At 44.4% G+C, this 26,705-nt stretch overlaps 1 protein-coding gene across 1 annotated transcript in view; it reads right to left on the bottom strand.

The window, feature by feature from the left end:
- Positions 1-129: 129 nt before the first annotated feature.
- Positions 130-26,705, bottom strand: part of reln (reelin) — a 91,832-nt gene continuing 65,256 nt past the window's right edge. The window contains exons 20-64 of the mRNA XM_041039103.1: positions 26,305-26,541; positions 25,983-26,175; positions 25,088-25,200; positions 22,792-22,929; positions 22,429-22,615; positions 21,413-21,618; positions 21,115-21,286; positions 20,646-20,852; positions 20,291-20,526; positions 19,979-20,136; positions 19,657-19,864; positions 19,484-19,560; positions 18,823-18,981; positions 18,518-18,712; positions 17,056-17,329; positions 16,808-16,948; positions 16,533-16,710; positions 16,333-16,417; positions 16,033-16,215; positions 15,595-15,763; positions 15,211-15,316; positions 14,864-15,090; positions 14,487-14,710; positions 13,869-14,019; positions 13,469-13,727; positions 13,023-13,272; positions 12,691-12,859; positions 12,336-12,476; positions 11,784-11,961; positions 10,733-10,926; positions 10,385-10,635; positions 10,080-10,234; positions 9,719-9,933; positions 9,333-9,510; positions 9,026-9,201; positions 8,809-8,915; positions 8,455-8,697; positions 8,171-8,346; positions 7,996-8,069; positions 7,213-7,374; positions 6,875-7,032; positions 6,348-6,567; positions 5,980-6,177; positions 5,408-5,506; positions 130-1,540 (exon numbers count right to left, since the gene is read on the bottom strand). Of these exons, the coding sequence (XP_040895037.1) occupies positions 1,444-1,540; positions 5,408-5,506; positions 5,980-6,177; positions 6,348-6,567; positions 6,875-7,032; positions 7,213-7,374; positions 7,996-8,069; positions 8,171-8,346; positions 8,455-8,697; positions 8,809-8,915; positions 9,026-9,201; positions 9,333-9,510; positions 9,719-9,933; positions 10,080-10,234; positions 10,385-10,635; positions 10,733-10,926; positions 11,784-11,961; positions 12,336-12,476; positions 12,691-12,859; positions 13,023-13,272; positions 13,469-13,727; positions 13,869-14,019; positions 14,487-14,710; positions 14,864-15,090; positions 15,211-15,316; positions 15,595-15,763; positions 16,033-16,215; positions 16,333-16,417; positions 16,533-16,710; positions 16,808-16,948; positions 17,056-17,329; positions 18,518-18,712; positions 18,823-18,981; positions 19,484-19,560; positions 19,657-19,864; positions 19,979-20,136; positions 20,291-20,526; positions 20,646-20,852; positions 21,115-21,286; positions 21,413-21,618; positions 22,429-22,615; positions 22,792-22,929; positions 25,088-25,200; positions 25,983-26,175; positions 26,305-26,541 (7,924 nt within the window). The 3' untranslated portion in view covers positions 130-1,443. The remainder of the gene's footprint in view (positions 1,541-5,407; positions 5,507-5,979; positions 6,178-6,347; positions 6,568-6,874; positions 7,033-7,212; positions 7,375-7,995; positions 8,070-8,170; positions 8,347-8,454; positions 8,698-8,808; positions 8,916-9,025; positions 9,202-9,332; positions 9,511-9,718; positions 9,934-10,079; positions 10,235-10,384; positions 10,636-10,732; positions 10,927-11,783; positions 11,962-12,335; positions 12,477-12,690; positions 12,860-13,022; positions 13,273-13,468; positions 13,728-13,868; positions 14,020-14,486; positions 14,711-14,863; positions 15,091-15,210; positions 15,317-15,594; positions 15,764-16,032; positions 16,216-16,332; positions 16,418-16,532; positions 16,711-16,807; positions 16,949-17,055; positions 17,330-18,517; positions 18,713-18,822; positions 18,982-19,483; positions 19,561-19,656; positions 19,865-19,978; positions 20,137-20,290; positions 20,527-20,645; positions 20,853-21,114; positions 21,287-21,412; positions 21,619-22,428; positions 22,616-22,791; positions 22,930-25,087; positions 25,201-25,982; positions 26,176-26,304; positions 26,542-26,705) is intronic.

Genomic DNA, 26,705 nt, shown 5'->3' with positions numbered 1-26,705 from the left:
GGGAAGGTGGAAATATTGAGAGGCTTGCTGACAATAAGAAAAGTAAATAGACAAATGCCAGGCTTATCTTTTAATAATGAAAAAGAGCAGCTGAAGCGATGTGTACAGTATGAGGTTTGGACAGTTCTTTATTTCCCTTTTATAAGGCTGCTGGGTCTCCCCATAGTGGATATACATATATATACAGGAGATTGCTATACTGGAGTAACACTGAGGGCAGAGGGTCCATATTACACAGACTTCAAAAAACAACACTAATAGAGCCTCACCTCCAGGTATCAGAAATCAGCAGAGAGAGAGAGAGAGAGAGGGAGAGAGAGAGAGAGGAATGGAGAGAGGGGAAACAGCACAAGAGAAGAGGGAAGAGAAGGAAGAGGGGAGATGATGCAGTCTGAGAGCCTGACTCAACTGCCTAATAACTTAACACTAAAAAATAACATACAGATTTCACGCACAGTGCATCTTAAATAGGTTACGTGAAGAACCATTTACCATAAATATCTGTATTTCCGGGAACCAACATATATAAAAAATGATAAAAAAACAAAAAACAAAATCATTGTTCAGTCTTTAATTTTTTTTCTTATTTTTTTCTCCTTTTCCCATCGTGCAAATCATTCTTTCGTTCCTTCTTGCTGTGAAGGCCGGGGCTTTTTCCGCCCAGCCCACGTCCATTCCAGATAAACGAGGAAAAGGAAACAGAACCCAGCACCCCCCTCCCTTCCCCCCCTTAAAAGCATATGAATTAGTAGAAAACGAACAAACAAATGAACAGAACACCACAGTCAACTCATCACAAAAAGAACCCACAGACACACAGAACAGCAAGAACACAGTACTTTTTTTTTTCTTCTTCATCACCGTTATTCCTCTTAATGGTCAGTATCATCATCGTGGTCTTTCTCCTGGCGTACTGGTTGGCGGCAGTGGAGTGCCCCCCCTCGCGGCTCAGTGGAACTGGGAGGCAACTCTCCAATCGGCTGGTCAGTTCAGCAGTGATATAGTATCTCTCAATTTCACAGTGTGGTAGGAAAAGCAGGGTGAGGAGAGGGAGGGGGAGTGATGGGGAGGTAAGCCAGAGGGAGGGATATCGCAGGTGGGAACAGGAATCAGAGGAACCACAGCAACAATTAGAAAACAACTACAAACCCCGACCGTCCATGGGAAAAAAAAAAAGTAAACAAAATGGCCGCTTCACTTCTTCCTTCTGAGTTTCATTCCCGCCGACCCGTGTGGTTGGGAAGGCCTTGATTGGCTGGCGTAAACTGATTGGATGGTTTCTGGCAGAGGGTAGGGAGAGATGGGTGGGGGAAGTCTAAGGCTGACTGGAATCCACAGGTGGATGGGACTCAACAGGGCGATATGTCGTCAGGAGAGAAATGATGTGAGTGGCGGGTCGATGTGTGATTGGCAGGTCAGAGGGCAAATCCCTTCTGGCTGGGTTCAGGCACGCTGTCGCAGTGCCCGCCTCTTGCGGCTGTAGTAGTGACGCACGCCGGTCTGTCTGGCAAAGTTCATCATGTAGTTTTGTTTACGGGTGCTGCAGGGATACAAAGACAGTGAAGGAGGGTGGGAAAGAGGAGGAGTGGGAACATTAGTGACCGAGAAAAGGGCACTAAAAATCCACACATTCCCATGCACACACTCGGATCCATGCACACAAACACGCAAAGAGTCGAATGCAGCTTCCATACTCTCACACACCCGGGTTCATGCTGGCATTTTTAATCATGTTTCAGCCATAACCTCAAACACTCAACACCTGTATGGGTCTCATGGCTTGAAGAATGGGTGGTGCTACTCTACACAACTGGATTTGTTTATGTTCTGCACAAATGAGAGGCAGCTAGACAGTGAACATGGCGGTAGAACTAGCTACATGTATCCAATGGCAGACCAGATGTCACAGGACAAGACATGGAACACAGAATTTACAAACATACTTTCACAGATACTACGGGGGGGGGGACTCTGACACTGAGTGTTTGAGGTCAGAGTTAACGGCCATCACTGGGAGAAAAGAAAAATAACTAAACCAAGGCCATAAAGGTGCAGGGTTGTGAGCAGAGTAGGGGTGGTTTTGAAACTAAGAGACACAGAAAAAAAAAAAGCTGCGGAAGATCGCTCTTGCTTAGCCTGTTCATTGCCTCTTCCATCCAGCAGGGCGGTGCCAGTGAGCCAGGAGTGCAGCCAAGGGCAGGCAGGGGCCTCTGCGAAGCAGGGGGAACCAGGAAGGGTGGGGGAGGGGGAGGGGATGGTGTGTGATTGTGCATGTGTGTGTATGATGGCTGTGAAGGTGGCTTTGTGAAGGCGGATGGGAGGGATGGCTGGTAAAGCGCATGTGTTTGAGAGTGAGTGCGGGTGTGCACGGTTGTGCGTTTCTGACTTGAGGTCAGAAATCAGAGGGACGGTGAGGAGGGAGCTCCTGGCTCAGAGTCATGTGTTGTTGTCCTCTGACAGACAGACAGCCATGAGTGGAAAAGGGATGGAGAGCTGTCGCAACAGTCGGTCCACAAAGCCATGCAAGGAGCTGGATGGAGGAGGTTAGTCGGATGAAACTCTCCGGTCAAATGTGCCTTCATTTGTAATTAATGGTGCGAGGTGCCCTGCATTGCAATTGATGTTGATGTACGAATGGGGAAAAACAAATCCTTTTGTACTTGGGCTTGAGTGAAATAAATCCTGGACCCATAGAGAGTAAAGTTTTTACCAGGCAGGATCACTGAATCGTACGTGTCGGCTTATAAAGTATCAGCCAGGTCAAAAACACTAGAACAGTCTGCAGCAGAGGTCGTAGCCAGAACAAAACAAACAGAAACAGGTATAGTGATGGATTACATCACACATATACACACAAACAACAGTACCACTGACATTTGCATATGTGATTTACTGCATTAAAAATGCCTCAAGGATTGTGTAAACTGCACATTCAAAATCAAAGGCCTTTAACATGAATCTCCTCTCATCTGGTGACATTGTGTTGAATCGTTTTAGGGGATGTGATGCCAATTCAAAACCGACCAATCATGAATTTGCCGCCACCTGTAAAAAAATTCTCTACTTTTTGTTTTGCTTTCTGTCCCAAGAGCTGTCTCTTAAGATCTGTGTGTTGGATCATTTTGACAGTGAGCCTCCACCTGGGCTCTGTGAGCAGCTGGTCTGCTTGTTGACCTGCCTGGTGCTCGAGTTAAGGCGAGGGCATGGAGATGACTGTGGTGATAATGAGGAGGGGTGTGTCAGTGAAAGTGAGGGAGGGTGTGCGCAGTGTAACGGGGAGAAGAAAGGGTTGGGAGGGGGCGGGTGGGGGTGAGGGAGGGGGCTGCATTCAGGAAGAGGCGGATAACTTACCTGACACTACAGCCATGCCAGAGGGAGCAGAATACAGAAGAGAGCAGAGGTTAGAGCGCGAGAGGGGAGAGGCAGGAGGAGGGGACTGCTGTCTCGCAGAAAGGTCTGGGGGGGTAGGAGCCCCGGCCTGGGGAGGCAGGGGCCCCAAAGTGGGGAGAAGGGAGGAGAGAGGAGAGGAGGAAGATAGTCAGAGGTTCAAAGAAGAAATGAGAGTTAGTGAGAGGACAGAGACAGCGAGGAAGAAGAGAGAATACGAAAGAAGAATGGAGAGTAGAAGAGCAGTTGGTGGAGATTGAGTGATAGACAGTAAAGAAATGCAACAAAGATGAAGAAAAGATGAGAAAAAACACAGGAAGAGGTGAAAACAGAGAGCAAGATATACAGCAGTAATCCATCCGTTGTATGCCAGAATGGGAAAAGAAGAGAAAGAGGGACAGAGATTTGAGGAAGACAGAAAGAGGGAAGAAAGTAAGGAATAGGAGGAGGAGGAGGATGTAAGGTAGGATACAATGCGGCACAAGCAGAGGAGTGAGCATGACCACATGATCAAACACGTCAAGTGACAATAAGCAGCAGCGAGGAAAGGAGGAGGAAAGGTGTGTGGAGCCAAAGAAAAGATTGAGCAGGTGTAGGAGTGAGAGGAAGAATGTGTGACGGAGTGGAGGAGTTGGTGAACAAAGAGAAATAAACAACAGAGCAAAGTGTGAGGATCACGGTTACTCTTTTCAGCAGACACTGTTGAAAACCGTGCAAGTGCGAGGGAGGGAGTGGGACAGGTCACGGCCACGTAGACCAGGGAGAGCTCAGGTTAGGCATAAGTTTATGTTTAAGTGTGTTTACACGTGTGTGTGCATGTTCCAACTGTACACGAAACATCAGGGTGTCTTACATGACTGTTGTATTCAGCATTTGAAATGCATCGGGTACAACATCAAAGTGAACAATCAGCGCCCGCACGAGAGGGAACATTGTTCTGATACCCACAGCAACATGCAGAAAATGCATTCAAAATGCTTGATGACATTGCCATGTTAAGAATAAGCTAGCTGAGCATAGACCATCTTTCCTGATATCTTCAGTGCCCTGCAGAATCTCCAGTTTTGCCCCTTTTTTTAAGCTCTATTTGACAGCTGGAACTGACTTCCACTTGGAGGTAATGTTTACTGATGCAGGTTACAGACTAAAATGCAAAACATAGATGTAAAAAGGGGGGAAAAAGAAAAAGAGAGAGACAATCAATCAATCAATCAATCAGTGCAGGGTGTTTGCAAGTTACATGAAATTTGTGATTTTATTCCCTGTAGAAAAGAAATGTCGGACAACGTTTGCATGAAATGGACGTGAAAAAACACAAAACAAAAATATACCAGTCAAAGATGACACGCTGACACATTGTCAGAGATGAGAACACCTTCAGTGTTGTTTATTGTATGTGACCTGGGATCAGCTCTCTCTGCCATGCCTAATAATGGCCCCAAGGGCCACTAACAGATGGGCTAACTACAAATAGGTGAATACTGTGAATGCGTTTTGAAGATGGTTGGAATTTATGACTCTTTTAACATTGTTAGTAATATGCTTTAAAACATTTTAAGGCTTTTAAGGTATTTCAGTGGAAAAATGCACCAATTCTTCATCAGTTCTGGACAAACTGTTCATCTGGGAGATGCATGGGTTCTACAAGACACTGAAAATATGATGATCTGACAGCAGGAGTTGATCTGTCATACACAGAGCAGCCATCCACAAACAGAATCCTTCACAGCAAAGCGCACTGCAGTCATTTTTCTACTCTGCGTGCTTGACATCCAAAGCCATGATGAGCATTTAGAACATTTATAATAAGTGAATGCTGAGAGGTTTTGCTGTAGGTGGTAAGCAGCACACATGTAGAGGTGTATATAGTATGTGTATTCTGTATCTCTGTGTTTGTGTGGAGTAAGAGGGGATTGTTTTTACGGGTGAGGCTGAGGCACAGGTAGAGACAGGGGCAGAGCGGGGCTCTGTTTGGGGCCAGTCTGGGGGGCCGGGGGCTGGCTGGGAATTGGGTACTCACAGAACTACTTCCACATGGTCCAACGCCCACTGGTCATGGCCTGCACCGTCATGACGTGGCTGCCACCATCGCAGCATCACCCCTTTAACCCTCGCCTCTCTGGAAAGACCATGGAAACATGGTAGGGTGAGCAAAGGTCAACAACCCTTGATAAAGTTGTAAGTGAAGGCTTTATTAATGGTTAATAAACAATATAAGACGTTATTAAGAGCAGCTTTTGGGTTCCCATGTTATGAAACATCTCTCTGAAAAGACTGTGTTATGTCTACAATGACACTTATTTTGAAAAAAAAAAAAAGAAAAGAAAAGAAAAGACATTTACATAAAAATAATGACCTTTAATTATTTTTTTAAAAAATAGATATTTATTATAGAGCATTTGCTAATGTTAGCTATAGAGACTTATTAGAAAGTGAGAAATCCATTGACCTCTATTCATGATTTACAAATATTTATCCAGTATTAGTAAAATATTTACTGCCATCTATAAAGCTGTAAGTTACAAAGAGTTGCTTTATTAGAAGATTGTACCATTTAAACCGAGCGTCTATGTGTCTCTATGCGTCACTCACAGTGGAATGTTGTAGGAGACTCTCTGGGCCTTTATGAAGTCTTTGGGCTGGTGCTGGGCGATTACATGCCAGCTGACTCCGTTGTTGACGCTGTATTGCAGCAGCACGGCTCTGTCTACTGTGTCAGCCTGATCCAGAGCTATGTTACAGCTGTCTGTCTGTGCCACGCTGCCAATCTGCAGCACAAACATGATCTTACTGCAGGGAGACAGAGAAGGAGGGACAAGAAGCGGTTAAAGACAGTACTGAAGGTTGATAATACTGGTCATGATGCTGCAGATCATTCATCATGGTCATGATTTACATCATGGTCAAGTGCACATTTACATAATTAGCTCATGAACAGTATGTTTTGGTAGTACCTGTACCTGGCTCTAGTGAGGTCCAGCGGTTTAGTAACTGCCTGCCTCATCTTACAGCCATTGAAGTAGAGTGAGTCTCCGTGGGCATGCGGTGACAGCTGCCCACAGCCGCTGCCCACTCCACCACCTTGGATCAGCTGCCAGCTCTCCTGAGACACACTACCAGACTCAAAGTTGTCCTTGATGGAGCTGGGCAGGTCACTGCTGGAAAGGGAGCAGTCGTCACCTGTTCAGGTGAGAGGACGCAGAGCGGAGGTGATGAAACTGGGAGAGTCAAGATTACACTCTTTGTAAAAAAATAAGAGCATGAACACTGCAAGACCATTTGTGATGGACAACTGTGCTCGAGCAGTTTCTTCTTTAGAGATGTCCCAATCAGATGGAAACATTTTGTTCAGTGTTGTTGCAAATGTTTAGTTTTCACTTTACAAAAATTCCTCCATCTAACATCTTTGGTGAACAGTATAAAAGAATAAGAAGTGTGTGTGGTTTTTTTTTAGCAGTTTGAATGTAATATGCTGTTTGTGGCCCACCATGATGTCCCTCATCACAGATGCAGACCACTCCACTTGTACAGTAGCCGTGGCCGCTGCAGAGCCCCGGGCAGGCCTCTCCAATGTAAACATGGTCAACTCCCCAGCTCTGCCGCTCTCCTGTTCCCTCCTTTTGAATCCAGCGGAACTGGGTAGCCCTGGAAACACACAACAAGTGATAAATCCCAGGCTTACCCCCACTGCAGCATTAACTGTCACTTTTCCCCCATTATTCTGCAGATATGTGTAAAAATATGAATGGAGACCAAACAAAAATGAGGCAAGAGTGCTGATATGTTCCACTGCTAACCAAGGAAGTCAAATGTGTGTGCTCCTACCCTGAGGAGACGTGGTCTGGCAGCTGGACAGTGACCCTTGTCCATGATGAGCTGTTGACTGGACTGTAGATTGTGGACTCGTGGAACTGGAAGGGAGAGCAGCCCACGTTGTTGACTGATGAGGGGAGGCACTCCGACTGCACCAGCTGCCATGAGTCAGACCTGAAGGGAAAGACTGAGAGCTGAGAACACATCATGTAAAATGCATCCTATCAACAAAATGACCGTATCAAGTCATCTTGAACCAGTAATGTTCCTAACATGGCAATGATCTTTAAAGTAGCTTAATATTCATTAATTAATAAGCTGTTGTCCAGAGGTATTTCTATCAAGGCTGTGAAAACCTTTCTGCTATAATTAAGCTGTTGGAATAGGAAAGGAAGACCATCGAATAAGAAATGAGCCCTGACGTGTACAGTATGTTGTTTCATAGTCACACCTCAAGCAGACACAGAGCTATTAGAATTCATCTGGAGCTGTGTTTTTGGCCACTTGCTGAAAGCAGGTTCCATATTTACTCTTCTTTTAGCTCAGTTTTAAGTTTCCACTAGTAACATGTGGCTCTTTAGCTCCTGAATGCCCCATTTTGTTCTCTACTGAGTCGCTAACTTTATTTCTGTCTACTGTTTGGTACTGGACAGGTAGTGTGCAAACAACTGCCCGCTGCACTCCAAAACAACACTGTGGCAGTGATGAGAGTAAACCAAAACCAACTCTCTGTCGGTTTATTACTATGAGTGACCAGTTTCGCATCTTATTAGGGCCTCTCCTTGTTTTTCTTACCTTGCATCCTTCCTGTACTGCAGCAGGACAGAATGATGGTCTTCACAGGTGTCTGCCTCACACCCAACAACAATCTGCAACAAACAGGTAGAGGGGTCTTAAGAACTGAAACCACAGTGTACAAGACGAATGACAGTTGTTAATTAAGCTATGTGGCTTTCTGGCAGTACTGTACCTTGAACTGTAGAATATAGCCAGGCTGCACTATCAGTTCTCGAGTAGCCAGGATGTTGTGAGTCCTGTCTTGATTCTTGTTAGGCCAGTACAAGTGGAATGAGGGGTTTCCACAGAAGCCAGCTGTGCGTACAGCATTAGGGTAGAAACTCCAGCTCTCCTCATGAGAAACACCCTCTGGTGAAAGGCCAAGAAACAACCCAGAAGAGGTGGAAGGGTCAACGTGATTTCCAGAATATTACTTAAGTCATTAGGCTCGGATTACATCAGCACATACAAACTCACCGTCATCAAAGGTGTCAAGCAGAGTGGATGGGTTGATGTCGGACCCCCCAACCAAGATGTTATCTATAGCCCACTGGGCTCTTTCCAGACTGGGGGTGGCCAGGCCAGAGGAAATGGTAAACGGCTGCCACCAGCGCAAGCGAGTAGCATTGGTCAGAGCTCCCTCTGGGAGGACAATATAGTCTCTCCTCACTGACACATACTTTAGATAGTCCATCTCATGCAGCAGTGTCCAGGACACACCTGAGGAACCAGCATTGACAAAATGAGACGATGAAAGAGACAAGAAAAAGGCAAAATGATGAAAAAGGAAAAACACACAATGCAATGTATCATGCATGTTTTTAAGTCCACCTCCATCAGTGGAGTAATCCAGCAGCACGCCTTCTTTACGACATGTTGGACGATGGCACATGGTCATGTTATCTTCACTTCCAATCCTGGCCCAGTACTCCACAAACCTGTCCAAAAGACATGCTGATTATAGTGCACTTCAAGTAGCACAACATTTACAGACAAGCAGAAAATTTCTCAGTGTCTGGGAAACATCTGACAGAAGTTGAGTACTCACTTGGCTCCACGGAGGTCCAGATCAGAAGTGACAGCCTGTCTGGCGTCAGCCCCTCCAAAGTACAGGGCAGTACCCTCTACCAACACACCGCAGTCTGTACAGGGCCTACCTCCTTCCAGCACCTGCCACTGAGGTCCTGCTGATCCTTCCCAGTCAAAACGCTCCTTCAGAGATGCCTACAGAAAAAGGTACAGAATCTGAACCATGGACCATCTCATACAGATATATTCCAATCCTGATAATCTTTTCTGATCTGTTTTTCACACAGAAAGTACATAAAAACTGATCAAGAGCCAGAATCCTCTACCTTAAGTGCAGTGCTGGCATAGCAGTTTGGTCCAGTGAATCCTGGGTCACAGAGACAGCGCTGATCCAGACAGTCCCCATGTCCCCCGCAGTGGCTGTCGCACGCTGGCCCGATGTAAAAGTTCTCCACACCCCACTGAATGTCTGAGTGCTGCTGGTAAAACCGGAATCGCACCGCACTGACGAACATCCAGGATAGGTTAGTCAAACAACATGCATCCCATTTTCATCATTTATGTGACAGTGGTTTTAATCATTTATATGACGACAATAATTTGATCTATCAATAATTTAGGTCAAGCATGCAGTGGTGGTACCATTAAATATGAAGCAGGACTATGTTTTGTCAAAAGCGTGTGGAGGTAGATATGAGGTAGGATGACTCACGTGTCAGCAAGGCTGTCAGGCAGGGGATAGACTGCCCTCTTCCATCCCTCAGCAGGGAAGAAGACTGACGGCTGTGAGACCTGACCTCCACAGCGGGGATCAGCGGGAAGGCACTGAGGCACTAAATACTTCCAGGTCACTCCGAAATCAACTGAATACTGGACGTGAACTTGCCGGTCTGCATGACGCTCTGGCACGCTGCAGCCTACTGAAATCTAAATAAGCATGCAGATATTGATCACATGTGGTTATTTTACCATAGCAAATTAATAGCAATGAACTTGTTCCATGAAAGGTTATCGCACAATACAAATCTATGTCTGTATAGCCTCTAATGTGTCATTTTAGGCTCATTAGTTACCTTAAATTGCATGACCCAGCCTTTGTCAGGAACAATATCATGTGTGACAGCATACACCTCTCTCCCATCAGCATTTCCACACACCATCACCCCATCAGGAGAGCTGCAGAAACGCTGCACTGAGCAGTCCTCTGAGAACAACCAGTGATCGCTCACTAAGAATGAGAAACACAGGAAGAGAGAAGCGACAATTACAAACTTACAAAGCCAAGAATTTCTATTTGGTATTAAAAGCAAAAATAGAAATGAGTGTAGATTGTTTAATTGTGGCATTGATTTTGATCCCTATTCCAGTTTGGTTATACCTATGGGTGTTTCCTCCTGCTCGCTCAGTAGACCTATCCTCCCTGAGGTGCCATCAGCAGGAGCTCTCTCGTGGTTGGGTAGTGCCACCCCTCCAAATGTGTCGGATATCTGTGCTCGTGGGTCTGAACCTGCGATGAGGACGTTATCCAGAGCCCAATCACTGTGGTCTGCTCCCTCATGCTGTGGCTGCCACCAACGCACACGCACTCCTTCCTGCCGGGCAGCAGGGGGCAGCAGCACATTCACAAACCTGAACACAGGCAAGAAGGTAACAGTTATTCTGGGTTAACATTCACTCAGCTGTATGCAAGCAGTTATCTTCATGTGTGGCGGGTGAAAAAACTCACCCAGGCTTGGTGTACAGGTCATAGAAGATCTCTGTCAGTAGGTGCCAATTGATTCCTCCATTCAAACTGTACTCCAGCAGCACACCCTGGTTGCGGTTGCTAGGTGGGATCATGCAGCCATACATAAAGTAGAACTGGATGAACTCAGCGTTGGTCAGGTTCAGGTCCACAGTCACCAGCTGACGACTACAACTCTGTGCACAGACACAGAAATGAATGAGTTATAATAGGGGGCTCTGCTGGTACGGGCCTGTGATGGATAGATGTCTGTCTGTTGGTCTCTGGTCTTTCTCTCTATTTCTCCATTTATCATCCCTCTAACAACACATCCAAATGCCTCAAACATGATCTCTTATGTTCTACGTATTACCAGAACATAACCATAACAATAAAACTGACTTAAGTATAAATAAACTGGGTAAAAGTTTGCACTGTAACCAGACCAGTAATTTATCTTGATACTGCCTATTGCCAAACCTAAACGACTTAAGAGGCTTCTATGGCAGTGCGTTTTTCCACATTAAGATCCGCCTGTCAATATTAGGTATCCATTAGCAATACTGGCCTACAGTAAGTACCAAGGGAAAAGTTAAGCTGCATCTGAAGGCTGACAGCTACTTACTTAGTGGTCTTTTATTCAGCAGATTAAAATGTTGTTATATGTCTAGCTTGTCCAACTTCCTCTGTATCATCTATTTGCCCCATTAAATCAGCACAGGTCAGTGGTTCTGCAGTCTTTATTGCAGAAGCATGTTTTTCACTCCCTACTCAGAATGAAAGTAAGGTGGGTTAATGCATAGCTCATGTTAACATGAAGATATTTAAAAATAAGAAATTTGGATTGAGCATTTTAATCTATACAAACCTGTGCATATAGCACACCCCCCAGGGAATGTTTGTTCAGGATATGACAGCTAGCACATGCCATTTTATTTCATTTTTGCTCCACTAAATCCCCGAATGTGAAGTGTTTCATAATACAAAGAAGAAGAAGAGGGAATGAGGGAAAGAACAGAAAATAATCAGACAACAAATACAGACGTATACTTACACCACTGAAGTGCAGAGCAGCGCCAGAGGCCACAGCTCCACACACAGTGCTGAGTTTTCCACCGGTTAGTATGTGCCAGTGGCTGAGTGAGGGAGCTCGACTGAAGCTGTCCTTCAGCTGGGAGGGCAAAGGAACCACAGGCTCGTCGCAGTACTCTCCACCCCACTCTGGGTCACACCTGGGGAGGATGGTGGACTCGGATGTAAATAATCGTATTGAAAAACAAACTGGCCATCAGGTTGTGTTTAATGAGTTGGTTTATTGACTTTTATATTGCAATAAAAACATAAAGAGTTTTACATGATTAAAAAAAAAAAAAACATTAGGTTCCAAACCACAGAACGCAGTAAAACACATTCAGTCAACACATAAATAATATTAACCAGACAACATCATCACATACAACACTAAACAAGCTGTTTTGATATAAAACTTTCAATTTCACTTTTGTACGTCATTGCTCATTCCTTGCACCTGAATTTCAAATGGACACTTTACGACATTTACAGTAAAAACCTTAGTGCGTGCATGCAAGAGGCTGCTTTTACTTACACACAGGAGCTCTGTTGGCAGCGGCCGTGACCGGAGCACATATCTGGGCAGCCATCTCCGATGTAGAGGTTATCCAGAGCCCAGGTCTGCTGTTTGTCAAAGGGAGCCTGCTGGAACCAACGGAATCTTGTGGCTGGAGACCTAAAGACATAAATTCAAGATAAAACACATACCTGACACAGAGCAAGTTCAAATAAATTATACACTGTAATGTAGTCTAACTTTGTTTGATAGGAGCAGCTACAAAATGGCCACTTATGGACTTTCTTTTTCATAACAGGAGGATACTGTAGGATATTTTATAAGCTACAGAAGTTTGCCTATGGGTCTGAGTAAAGTACAGGGCACTGCTGACCTGACATATGATGGGATAGGCAGGGTGATGCGTCCCCACTTGTTGAATGTGTCAGAAACCAGCAGCCTCTGCAGGGTGTAGGAAGAGCAGTCAGGGCTCGTTGGCAGACAGTCTCTGACAACAGGCTGCCAGGTCAGACCCAGATCAAGAGAATACTCCAACTCTACAGCTGCATAGAGAGAAGAGAAACATGAACATTAACAACATGCACATTAATGAATTTGCACACAAAACAAACAGCTTCAAACTCTCTGTATTATTATTTGGTTCGATGTCTATTCACTTTTCATGCAGACACTAATTCCACTTTATTTAGACTTCTTATTGCTTACAGTAGCAGGAGTTGGTGACAGAGCAGGAAGCAGAAAAGTCAAACTGGATAAAGGCATCTTGACCCAGACTGATGTCAGTGGTAACAGCATAGCGAGTGTTGGACTTTTCTATGAATGCAAAAGCAGGTCCATCAGAACCACAGACAGGCATTCGGGTTCCCCCAGGGTGAAGGAGCCAAGAGCGGCCATCAATCGAGGAGAAATCATCTTCCAGAGGTCCCCACCCACTGGCACTGCCACCTACCACCACCTAGGGAATAAAAGATAAATTGTATAGTTGCAACAAAAGCATAGAAAGTGTACATGGGATATGTCAGAGGAATGAAAAAAAAATGAAGGAATGTCGGCATGGATGGCAGCCATGATGATGATCCAATGCTTGAGAAAAAATGATAAAAAAGCCTTATGGGTGGACGGATGGTTGAATGTATCCTCACTCACTGTACCTGGTCAATGACCCATGGGCTGTAAAAGTGTCCGTTCTCAGAGGGCTGCCACCAGCGGAGGCGAGTGGAAGGTGTGCGGGCACGCAGGGGGATCTCCAGGGCTACCAGGCGAGCCTGGTTACTGCTGTTGCTGAAGAGAAATTCCTGGAGAAGTCCCCAGGTGAGACCTCCGTCCACAGAGAACTGCAGCAAAACAGGCTGGGAGCGAGGGTCTGGAGCCGCCTTACCACAGCCAAGACGGAGGAAGAACTGAACAAACCTACAGAGTAGAGCCATGAACACATGAGATTACTACTGAAAACTTTGAATTCAATAATAAAAAAACATTTTGATGGTGTATCTGTGTGGAGTTGGTAAGTGATTTGCTTTGTTTGTTCGTGCTGTGCGGCAGTAGCTATACCTGGCATTCGACAGATCCATGTCATTGGTGACCAACATGCGCAGGCCGTCCTCGCTGAAGAACAGGTGGTTCCCGCTCGACATGATGCCACACTTCCTGGATGGTTTACCACCGCTAAGTAGTCTAAAACGCTCAGCATCCACAGCTCCCCCTTGAGACACAAACACATACAAAGAAAGCAAACCGTAAACACACAATCATGAATTCATGACATACTATATTAACAAAACAGGAAAACTGAACTAAAAACAGGAATGAAACTAAAATTACAAATGAAAACATCAGAATTAATGCATGCTGTACACAACTCTAATAACTCTAGCAAAATATATATATAAAAATAAAAACAAATATATATTTAAAGGCATAGCAATAACAATCAAGCCTGAAACTCCTGCAGAATGAATCACACCTAATTTCAGCAAAAAACTACAAGCTGAAACCAAGCTATTGTAAACCAACCAGGCTATTATTAGCACACTATCGCTACAGATTTCTGATCACTCTGACTAATCAATAAATACCACATAGATGAATAATCTATCCAACTGAAAAAACAGTTTCAATAAACTGCCTATGTCCTGGTGGCTTTTTGTGTGCACTTGCATGTTGGTGTACCTTCAAAGTCCTCCTTGAGGAAGTCAGGGTTGGGGGTGTCAGGCACAGAGCAGTCAGGTCCAGAGTAGCTAGGGTCACACATACAGTGGGTGCCACCGACACAAGCCCCGTGGCCATTGCACATGTCCTGGCACTGTGGGCCTATGTAGACGTTGTCAAGTGCCCATGTTGGCGGAGCAGAGCCAGTTGAGAAGAAGCCCTGATACCAACGGAACCTCACAGACCTGTACGGAGATTAAAATGCAGAGTTTATGAAAAGAGAGAGACAGAAAGAAAAAAATAGAAATGATCTTGTAAATGTATTAAAAGAATTTGAAAAAGTATCCCCAAAGGTTTTCCTTTGCTCATCTGCTGTACAGAATGTATTCAGTCCTTACCCACAGAGACGAAGCTTGCCGAAGTGAATGACCTCCCTCCTCCAGCCCTGAGTTGTACCAGGGAAATAAATGCTTGCTGGATGGAGCTCCGTGGAGCACAGTGAAGAGGGCTGTGGCCCACCAGCACATAGGGGTACCAGAAGGTGCCACGTGGCCCCAAAGTCCCGGGAGAACTCAAGACGCACTGGGTGGGTAGAGGAGCTCTCAGCTGTGCAGCCCACATTAATCTGGAGAGACATAATGTACAGGACATCAGCAAAGATGATGAACTGTGATTTATGTCCTGAATGAATAAGTATTTTGATTGTTGCTTTGAGAAAAAAGTCATCAAGACTGTGGTTGTGTACCTCAAACTGGATGATAGTGTTCTCATTTACATCAATGTCCCTGGTGGTAATAGAGTGCTCTCCAAGCTCGCTGGAGACAAACACCATGGCTGACTCATCCTCCTCCCTGCACCAGTCACACACAGACACACACACACACACACACACACACACACACACACACACACACACACACACACACACACACACACACACACACACACACACACACACACACACACACACACACACACACACACACACACACACACAGGGTAGTCAAGGGTAAAAAAGTCGTTTTGCAGGTTTAATCATCATTTGGCTCTCAGATTATGTAAAAATAAAATATGCAAAACAAGACACCATCATTATCAACATCCAAAGTTAAGTGCTTGTTTTTCTTACAGGCCAGTCTTTTGATAGGGGCAGTAGAGGCCAGTGTTTCCCCCAGGGAAGAACAGCCAGTTGGACTCATTGGGGCCTTCCTCAAAGCTGTCTATCACCACTGGTGGGTTGTGTAAGGAGCTGCCATCAATGATGAGATCATCTATCACCCACACCTCCTCCTTCTTACCTGAAAGGCATAATATTGTGTAGATTATTACACACTGGCTGCAGAAATCTGGCCTAAAGACGGGTGTGCATGTGGGAAAATGCAAATGTAACCATATTAGTATTTGAAAAGATGAAAAAAGATGGAAAGAGACAAGAGATGGAAAGACAATTAGAGACAAATAAAAGAGAAATAAAGAATGTGATGAAAGAAAAGTAGGCACGGAGGGAAAAAAACAATCAAGAGATGTAAACAGGTTTACTGAACTTTCATGCAGTGTGTCCACCTACCACTGTTGTACGGTTGCCACAGTCTGAAGCGGGTGGCATTGGTCTGAGCGCTGGCTGGCAGTGGCAGGTGGAGGAACAGAGTGTCAGTGGAAGATGGAAAGTAAAACTCATCCAACAGCAACCAGCTAATCCCTCCGTTCACTGAGTACTGAAGCAGCACTGAGTGGGATCGCTCTGGGACACCTAGGAAAACAAACAAGATGAACTATTATACCAAGACTTAAGAAAAAACATAATTTCATTTAATGTTACATAAAAATACGACTATACAAAGAAGAAATAAAAATAGTTATGTCGGACCTTTAGTGATGAATTTGAAGGAGAACTGGATATAGAGAGTGTTTGTGCAGTCCAGATCCCGTGAGACTATCATTCGCAGACCATCCTGCAAACAAGCACACAAGGATTACAAACAGATTTCAAACAGTGCGATTGTAAATGTGATTTAACAATATTCTTGTTGTTCTTGATGTTCTCTGCATGGTGTGTAGGACCCCTACCCCTTTGAAGATAAGGGCAGTGCCAGATTTAAGAGGCTCTCCACTCAGAGTTCCCCTCTCTGCTCCATACACCTCAGGCCAGGTCTCCTGCTGCAGGTTCTCATTAAAGTCCTCTCTCAGCACAGCTGGCAAAGGCGCCAAAGGCACGCAGTGTGCCCCTCCATAACCCTTGTCACATCTGTGTGAGAAAAGGAAAAAAAGTAAGGATAACATTTACATGTAGGCAGAAAATAAATGAATGACCAAAGCAGTGCAGAAAAGCTGGCTTTACTTACACGCAACGTCCGTTGTCACACAGACCATGTCCAGAGCACATCCAGGGGCAGCCAGGGGCAAGTAACACGTTATCTAGAGCCCATCCCTCTGCCCCTGGGGTGAAGTGGGTCTGGATCCAACGGAACCGAGTTCTGGGAGAACTGAGGGATTCAACAACAAATTATGAAGAAAAGTAGATTTGGGAATTTATGGACTTTGAGCAAACACTATTCACTAATTTTGGGTTCAAAAGTTCAAAAACACATACTTAGCTGCACTGGGCAGGTAGACGGTGATCCTCCTCCAGTGTTTGTACTGGGTTGAGGTATAGATGGAACTCTGAGTATAACCAGAACAGCCAATAGCTGGGGGCACACACTCCGGAGTGATGAGAGTCCAGTGACGGCCACAGTCTGTGGAGTACTCCAGCCGCACGCCGTGGGAGAAGGAAGTGGACTTACTACATCCCATACTCAGCTCAAACTGCAGGAATGATGAGCCTGACACCTCAAAGTCCCAGCTCTCTGCATACCTTGGCTTCTCTGCAGACACAGTTTGAAGGCAACATTACATTTGTACACATTTAGTAAAAAACTGAATCCAGTATCTACGCCATAGACAGCATAAAACAGATTTACACCAGTACCTACAATGATTTAAAACAGTTTTCTTCAGCAGCACCTTAACAAGACCCATGTCAGTAAATCGACATGTTTCAGCTGCTGGGAATCACACCTGGTTACCACATGAGAGGATTATTTTACTTTGTAAAAATAAAGTACAGTTACTTTAAGACTTCATTTGATTTTTAATGTATCAAACTTGATTTATTGCTGATTTACAACCTATTTGATTTATAAATTAATGAGTGCCACTCTCTACGTGTGCCCTATTTAATTTCCATGTGAAAAGTGCTCTCCTAAAACACAAAGTCAATACAAGTCAAAATGCAAAGGCAAATATTGCCTTGAACGCAATAGATACTGTTGAGTTATGTGTGAAATGTCCACATGTTTTGGCGCAGCCATCGAGTCTGACAATCAGTGCTTTATGTGTTCAGAGAGGCACACGGGAGCCTTATGTTTATAGATGTGTTGCCAAATTGCTCTTGCTTTGCACGCTTAATGAATGGGCCCGGTTGTAATGTAATATTTGTGCAAAGTAAATCCGCTCACAGCTTGATGCAGGCATAAATAACAGGCAGGATGTTCAATCAGGTTTGCTCTCGTTAATAATGTAGGACCCACAGCGCCACAATAAATGGGTGATTCAATTTCAGCCCATTGTGTGTGTAATGCTGTGATGTCCTCGTACGGCCACTTATGTGGTTTGTTTGGTTATGAGTGTGTGAATACTCAGTACATGTCAGTGGTGTGTTAGATGTGTCTAAGCATGTACACACACGTCTAAATTTGACCTTTACCTTCCTGCAGAGTAAACTGAGCTGTCCAGCTGTTTTGCAGTAACGTCGGGCTTTGCTTTAACTCATGTCAACACATTCAGCTGCTCACTGCAAATTCAGCAGCTTCACTGAAGCAGTCAGGTGTTCAGTGTCTTCACTCTCAGGCCACTTGACAATGATTGTTGAGGGAGTGTCGAGTGACTCCTTTCCTTTCAGTGCGCACAGTATATTAGCCAGTCTAGGAGTTAAAACTGACAATCCTGTAGCCTGAAACCCTTGTTTCCCCAGTGTAAGTGCTTATGAACAGTGGTGTCTTAGTGCGACTCACTATCAATGGCCTCAGAGTTGAAGGTAAGTGCCGTGTCCAGAGACAAACAGTCCACAGTCACCTCTCCACCCTGAATGCGGTACCAGTTGTGCCTCAGAGGGGTTGTGCCATCAAACTTGTCATGAAAACCTGTTCTGGAGCTGTCGTTCATACCAATCAACACATCATCCAGAGCCCACTGGGCAGAATGTTTCCCTAAAAAAAGCACAGAAAGAAAGAAAATGAAAAAACAAAATTAAAGCTGTGATATCAAAAGTATTTTTTGTGCTTTTCTCTAATATTGTGCCCCCTAATTATACACTTACCCTGCTGTGGCTGCCACCACCGAAACACTGTGTAAGGGGTTTTGGCTGCAGGTGGCAGCTCAATGGTCACCACTTGGGGCTCCAGGAATGAACTAAAGTCCAGCTCCCTCAGGAACTGCCATTGGACACCATTGTTGGTAGAAAACTGGACAAGGACACCTAGAAAAAAAAAAAAAGTTGATAAAACTTTTGAGTGGAAACACATTTTCAAAGGTACAGATACAGGACAAAGTAGATTTAGCTGGAAATAAAAAGAAACAACAGAATAAAATAGAATAGAATTGTCAAGAAGAGCTCATTATTACAGATAAGCTTTTTAAGAGGCGGGTAGGGTTTTATCTGATGCTGAAATGGTCTCAGACTGAGCCTTCAGCACTGCTGCAGGCAAGAGATCCACAATCTGCTGAATGATGGACAGAATAGAATAGACAACAGTAGACTTTGATTCTTCATTAGAAAAAAACTCTGCAATGAGGATCAGATCTGTAGATACTCAGCCTTTGCTGGATCACAAGGCTGATCAAAGACACAGAGCGAGAAGAAACAAATGGAAACAAGCCAGATCTGATGAGCAGCTGCTCTCTACAGTCTGCACTGCTGGGAAACAGCCACCTGAATGCAGCAGAGGGCCTCGGTACAGTAATGCAGCACCGATAATTACCTTCATTGCGGGAGCGAGGCCTGGTACAAGTGGGCCCCAAACTCTTGCTGCCAATGCGGATGTAGAATTGAACCAACCTGTATGTAAATGGAATTAAAATTTCATTTCAAACATTAAACAAACATGCAGCATCGCTTACTGATGAGAGATTTATAGTTGTGAATTCCACCCACCGTGTGTTGGTAGTATCTAGAGGCACTGTGCGCGCTTCTCTCCTACCAGGGCTACTGAAGTAAAGGGCCTTGCCTTCACCAATGATACCACAGCCCCCTCCAATTTGTCCTCCACTCAGGCTCTGCCAAAGAGGACTCAGCTTCCCTTCAAAGCCTTCAGTCAGCTCTGTGGGACTGGTTACAGATGGTACACAACTATCCTGCTCCACTATGGACAAAAATAGCAAATCATAAGGTAAAACATAAAGATTCATAAAAATATGACTTAAAAAAATATATTTCTTTCAATTTCAATTTTTTCCTTGCATGTCTGTCACTGTACCTGTATATCCCATGTCACAGAAGCAGACTCCAGAGATGCAATCTCCATGTCCCCCACAGTGGTTTGGACAGGGCTCAGAGATGTAAACCCCATCCAAAGCAAAAGGTGGAGCATCTCTGTACACGCTGCTCTCCTGGAACCAACGGAACCTGGTTTTACTGGGAAAATGAAAGGAAGAGGGTTAAGGAATGGAAAATATACAGTAGACTGTGCTACTTAACAACTATTAAAGTGTCTAAAGTTTAATTTAAAATTTCCAAAAACTCTTATTCAGCTTAGCAGATCTAAGTGCATGCTTGTTACCATAGCTACCTGGCGGCAACATTGCGTGGTATCACCACAGTGACCCTGGTCCATTGTTCATAGTCTCCAGTATTGTAGACAGTGGGCTCTCTAAGCTCACGGCCGCTGCCCTCACACACCCCTACCCCTGGGGTTCCGGGATAACAGCCCTCTCTCACCAGGGCCCAGGTGCGACCGGCATCATGGGAGTACTGAAGCAGGACTGGGGCAGACGCACTGAACTCTGACTCACAGCCTATGTTCAACTGGTTGGGAAAACAGTGGACAGTAATTAAAGTTAACACTTAAATTCTAATTAAGTGGTATTGTGTGCGTGTTTCTCAAAATGGCACCTTTCCAGGTTTTACACTTTCCATGTCGGTACCTTAAATTGAAGGGTGTAGCCAGGGCGCAGGGCCAGGTCCCTGGTGACAGCCACCCTATCCCCATCAGAACGCCCAAACACCATGGCAGAGGGCGTCGGTGCACAGAAGCTGTTGTTGCTTTCCCTCTCCATGCCCTCATTACCCAGCATCAGCCACACGCTCATCTGGTTCAGAGGGTAGTCGAATGCTGGCTTCTCATAAAAGTTCTGTGGAGACAGACAGCAGGCGGGTTTAGAGAAGTGTTTTGTGTTAACAGGTACCAGTGTCTGCAGGAAAACACATTTCTCGTAAGATAAATGGATACACTTCTGCAAAGATTCAAGATTTTATAGCTGTTCTATCTCAGTTTGGCTGACACTTCGCATTACAACAAAAGAAGTAATATCTCAAGGTGAATCCAAAGCTGCTGCACAAGGTCAGAACACAAATTACAAGTTGCAGGAACAGCTCCTCAAACTGATTCCTGACCTGTGGTAGGGTGGGATTGGCCATGGGGATGATGTGTTTCTCCCTCTCTGATAAAATTATGACATCATCAATTGCCCACTGGTCATAGCCCTCCCCAGAGTGAAGAGGCTGCCACCAACGAAACCTTGTGGATGGTGTCTTAGAGGCCAAGGGAAGCTCGTAGTGGACAAACCTGAGAATAGTAGAGGAGATACGTTAGTGACAGTTCTCTTTCAAAACATAACATCACAAACATCTCATACTCTTTATGTATCACTACTATCACTTTTCCCCCTTTCTTCACCCTCAGGTTTCTCACCGAGGTTTGGTGAAGTCAGTGAAGTACATCTCAGCGATGAGGCCCCAGCTGATTCCTCCGTCGTTGCTGTACTGCAGCAGCACACCTTCCTCCCTGCTGTCTGCCTGGTTACACTCTGCCCAGTCCCCGCCCACTCGCAGGTAGAACTGCACAAACTCTGCCCATTCGGTGTCCAGGTCCCAGCTCACCAGCTGCCTCAGCCCAGCCTGACAACAACACACGTACATTCGTATATATTTAGTAGATGACAATCAGATGGGACCAGCAGGACATACTGTGAAGTGTGTCATACTTTATCATGGCAACTTTCCAACAATCAAACTATAAGTATTGTACTATAATAAAAACATTCTTTAAATGGAGTTTTTTAAGTGTTGTCAACAACTATTAGATAATTATTACTGCCTTTGTATGCATACTTGAATAAAATGTAGGAGAAGCTGTTTTCTGGTAACAGCTGCAACAACTACCGCTATACATATTAATTTAGAAAAGTGATGAGGCTGCTACAATATGTCAGTGGTGTGCAGCTGTCTGAAAACTGAGCACATTGTCCATCCAATCAGAATCAAGTATCCTATAGGGCCTTGGTGCAATTAAATAAAGCCATTACAATTTCAGGAGAGAGAGGTAATTCTGAGGTCGAAAGCCAGCAGCTTTTGGCAGGAAAAATCTAGGAAGTAATCAGAGAATGCTTACATCCGCCAAGTTTGCAGAATCCTCTAAACTGGTTATTTTAATAACACAAAATATTTTTACATCTGGATCCTGATTTGCACCAAAACATACAGGGACAATGATAGCATTCATGTGCCTGATTTCTTTCTTCCGAGTAAGGTCAGAAGCTTATGAAAAAAAATAAGAAAAAGTTAAAAAATGCTGAAATCTTGCACTTTTCAGAAATTATTTCCAGATCCTCCCCTGGATATAGATTACATTTAAAACTACCCTGAAAACTATCAAAACGACAATAGTCCAAAAACACAACATGCTTAAAGATTTTCTTGTAGTTCTACCTTGCTGAAGTACAGGGACGATCCAGATGAGACCACTCCGCAGCCCATATCAGGGGTGACCACCTCTCCACCAATCACTTCTTGCCAAGTGGCCAGCAGTGCATCCTGGGACTCAAAGTCAGAGAGTACACTGGAGGACAGGGGGGAGGAGGGCTGGCAGTCTGTTCCTGAGAAGCCATCATCACACCTATGAGAGAAGACATTGGACAAACTTATTTTCGCTCTGGGTTCAGCTATGATTTAACAAGGTTCCCACAAACATCAATCAAAAGATATTTATGGACCTCCATGTTGAGTGATATTGAAAAAGTAATAAACAACAACGTCAGGAAGTTTAATGTTTGACTGCATGTGGAGACTGACCTGCAATGTCCATGGTCACACCAGCCATGTCCGTGGCACATGTTAGGACACTGCTGGCCGATGTAAATGTCATCCAGGGCCCACTCGTCCTGCTCTCCATAGTAGTTCTGGATCCAACGGAACCGTGTGGCACTAGACCTGAACACAGGTGGGACACAGACAGACACAGACACACACAGACACACACAAATTGTTAAACTATATTCACAGCTGTACTCACTGTCACACAGTAGATGGAAGAAAATTTGCAAGAAGAAAATTGCAATAGTACTCTACTGACTCCTCAGTTACATGATCTCAGAAATCAAATGACTGAGTGGTTGCCAGCATATCAACCACATCATCATGTTATACTCACTAATGTATTGCTCTGCTAGGGATAGCGATTTGTGGATTTAATGTTCCAGCAGGTAAAGATTAACCTTATCGCATGCGTGTATGTGCGTTTTTCTATATGTGTGTGTATGCAGTTGTGTGAAATGAATGTCAGCGAGAGGGCGAGATCATCATCTCTGCTAAAGGTAGGCTGTGGATGGGAATGTGTGTGCAGCATGGGTACATGTTTGTGAATGTGAGTGCCTTTCAGCACTTGCTGTTGGCTGCATGTGCAGCAATGACAAATGGCAGTAGAAGCGTAGATAGTCAGGTATACTGGGGGTTATATAGAAGGGGGGTGGGGGGGGGGGGGGTGTTTGGGGTCTGCTGCTTCCGTGACCCATATCAACTCAGACCACCTCCTGATCATATAGAGCTAGCCACGACTGTTTTATTATCATTTACTGCCATGACCCTGTGACCTCTTATCACATACTGCAGGAGATTAGACCACCTTTATTTAGGAGTTGGGAGGTAGAATGAAATGGAGGTGGAGGTCACAGGGCTCAGTGTGGAAGGTTTATGTGATTAATTGAGCTGATATACGTGTGAGCTACAGCAGTAACAGCACATGTACTCCTCACAAAGTGTTCAATTCAACGTGACTGGTTTGGTTCTGCTTGGCCTTTAAACTGAATAATTACAGTCTTGTTTACTCTAATACAAAGTAATTACAGTCTTTGTGTTGGCACAGGCAGAACACAAATTTAATAGTCCGAGTTGTGCATCAGCGTATCGGTAGCTGTGAGATAAACCATGCTGGTCAGATTAGACCAGCTCATTCAGCTAGTATCATTGATTTAAACCTCCCATATCATTTAGATCCACTGTTTTGGAGCACTAGTAAAATAAAGCAACGTTTAGAACGAGGTAAGGTGTTGTGAACCAAACAGGAAATGTGTGTCAACATTGTTCAACCCCCAAATCACACGATGTTATGTCTCAGGAAATGGTTATAATTAAACACATTTGTGACTGCAACACTCATTTGAGTCTGGATAAAACAGACCAGGGTTCAAACCCTTCTCTCCACAACATGTTTTTGGCTGTGGCCACATCACCATATTCAGCTGTAGAGAACACAAAGTGTACTTACTTACTTCAAGTGCACATGTTTTTGTAATAAAGTTGGAGTTACATAGAAACATGCTAGATGTAAATGAGCCATGAGACATTTTTTGGTGGTTTTTAGTGGTTTTTAGTGGATATCTGTGTGGTGTGCATGAGAGAGGAAATGCATTTAAGCGTTCTGCATCATAGGAACGCAAGAAGGAATTTTCTGGTTAGTGTGCATTAAAAGACTGGTGTGATGTGCTGTTGAAAAAATGCTGTGCAGTGTTAATCACTGTGAACTGCCTTTGAGCAAATCCTGCTGTCATTTTGCTGCTCTCCTCTTCTGATTTTTCAAGACATGTATGTCAATGTGTAGCCATACAGCCACTTCAAGTGCTTTCACACATACCAGTGCAACCCTGAACTTATATAGACATCACCCGGAGTATGTGCATGTGAGAACGGAAATGTCTGAATCAGTTGAACTGTGCATTAAATGGACTTTGCCCTCACAGTTCTCTAGTACAAAGTCTGTGTAATGTCCGACTGAGCAGTCTCCTGCACGTTTGACCCAGGTGCCACCCCTTGCTGAAACCAAATGGAGTATTTCCACTCGGTGGGAACACGTCTCACACAGACAGTCTCTGAATATTGGCAACTCTGGACATTGTCCGGGCCTCACTCTCCAGACATATGAGAAAACGGCTTAACGGTATCATCTCTTTCAGCTTTATTTCATACGTTTGGCTGTGTCTCCCATCTATTGCGCTTGTTAACCACAAAAAAAAAAGCACAAAACTAAGATCAGAGAACACATTTTCCCAATGGGCACCTTGAGAATCTTTTCTTCTGTGTCTGTTGCACTTACCATGTCTTTTGAGGCAGAGACAGAGTGATGCGTCTCCAGTCTTTGAACTCTGACGGGTGGTAGACACTGGGAGCTGTAAACTCAGAGCAGCTTGGCATGCCAGGCAGACAGGCCTAGGTCAAAGAGATGAGACATTTCATTACATTTTTATGCTTTACTAAATGTTGATTGCTGAAAATTCATAAAACAAGTTTTTTTTTTATTACTATGGGTTTTGTTTTGTAGAAAAATTCTTAAAAAACAGCGTGATACACTGCAGACAGTCTAAGGCTTTTATCAGCACCACAGTATATGCACATAAAAGGCTAATTCAGGATTACAGTATCTCTGACCTTGAACACTGGAAGACAAGCAAGGATTAACCGTACAGGACATTCAGTGAGTTATATTCTGCACTTGCCAGATGACTGCATTTTCATGCACATGGGAGAATTAGAGAAAATTCACTGATGGAGGACTCATTACACCCTATTCAATTCCAAAGGCAATAAAAATCTTGGCAGATACTTTGGTGCCTTATGAATATTTATGCGCCAGTTGTGATCACAGAAAGTCTTTGTTGAATCATGGGAAGATAATCTGCTTGCTGATTCAAGTATTGTCATGTATTTGCTAATAGTAGGATGATAAAAAGTAATTGCAATAATTTCTCATCTGAAACAAAGTGCCACATTTGAGGACTCTCATTATTTACACATTATTACTGAGGCTGTAATGGGTAAATCAATATTCATGATCGTGAATAAATGATGTTTCCTTGTCTCTCTCCAGGATGACTTCTACAAGTTTTAGTCATAAAAAAAGGTGTGAGTCTTGCTGTTAAAACAAAAGAGGACGGATGTTAACAATCACTTAATGTGGGGGAACAAACGAGAGTACGGTTCATGCTCCTTACCTCTTTGACCAGGTGCCAAGTGAGGCCGTGATTGGTGGAGAACTCCAGGCGGACCTGCGTGTCAATGTGAGGGGAGGGCTCGCGGCCGCAGCCCATGACCAGTGAGAACTGCAGACTGTAAGAGGCTCCAATCTGCATTGACTGAGTTTCCACATAACGAATACTGGAACCAGGGCTGGGTTCACCAGAAAAACTGGAGTACAACGGGGAGGATATCATATGTCAGAAGCTCTTTAACATGACCTTAAAGCCACCATGTGTATAATTATCATGTGATTTGAGCATACAATACATATCTCTATCTTAGCATTAGGTCTCATACCTGAGTGTCCAGTCATGTTGGCAATATGGCTGGACATGGCCAAGGTAGAAACCAAGACTCTGTGTTACATCTAGCACATTGCTGAAGTCCAGACTTATGGTGTTGAACAGCACAGAGGTCATGCTGATTTCATCCAGGGCCCACACATCATGACCGCGGCCTGAATGGTATGGCTGCCACCAGCGAAACTGCACGCCAAACTTCCGAGCACCGGGCGGGAGTTCAACCGACACGATCCTGTTTGGGGGAAAGAAAATTTGATGAATGAACTTCACTGACATTTAATGGAAAGTTCGCTTGACGTAATCTGTGTGTGTGCCATTGTCACAATCGCACAAATGAACAGTGAGATATATCTGCGGACGGCTTTCATAATGCCAAACATTTCAGCTGGAATTAAT

Source organism: Toxotes jaculatrix, chromosome 5 (genome assembly GCF_017976425.1).
Source record: "Toxotes jaculatrix isolate fToxJac2 chromosome 5, fToxJac2.pri, whole genome shotgun sequence".
Taxonomy (NCBI): Eukaryota; Metazoa; Chordata; class Actinopteri; family Toxotidae; genus Toxotes; species Toxotes jaculatrix.
Note: the sequence above shows the minus strand (reverse complement) of the source record. Positions and strands in the feature narration are given on the sequence as shown.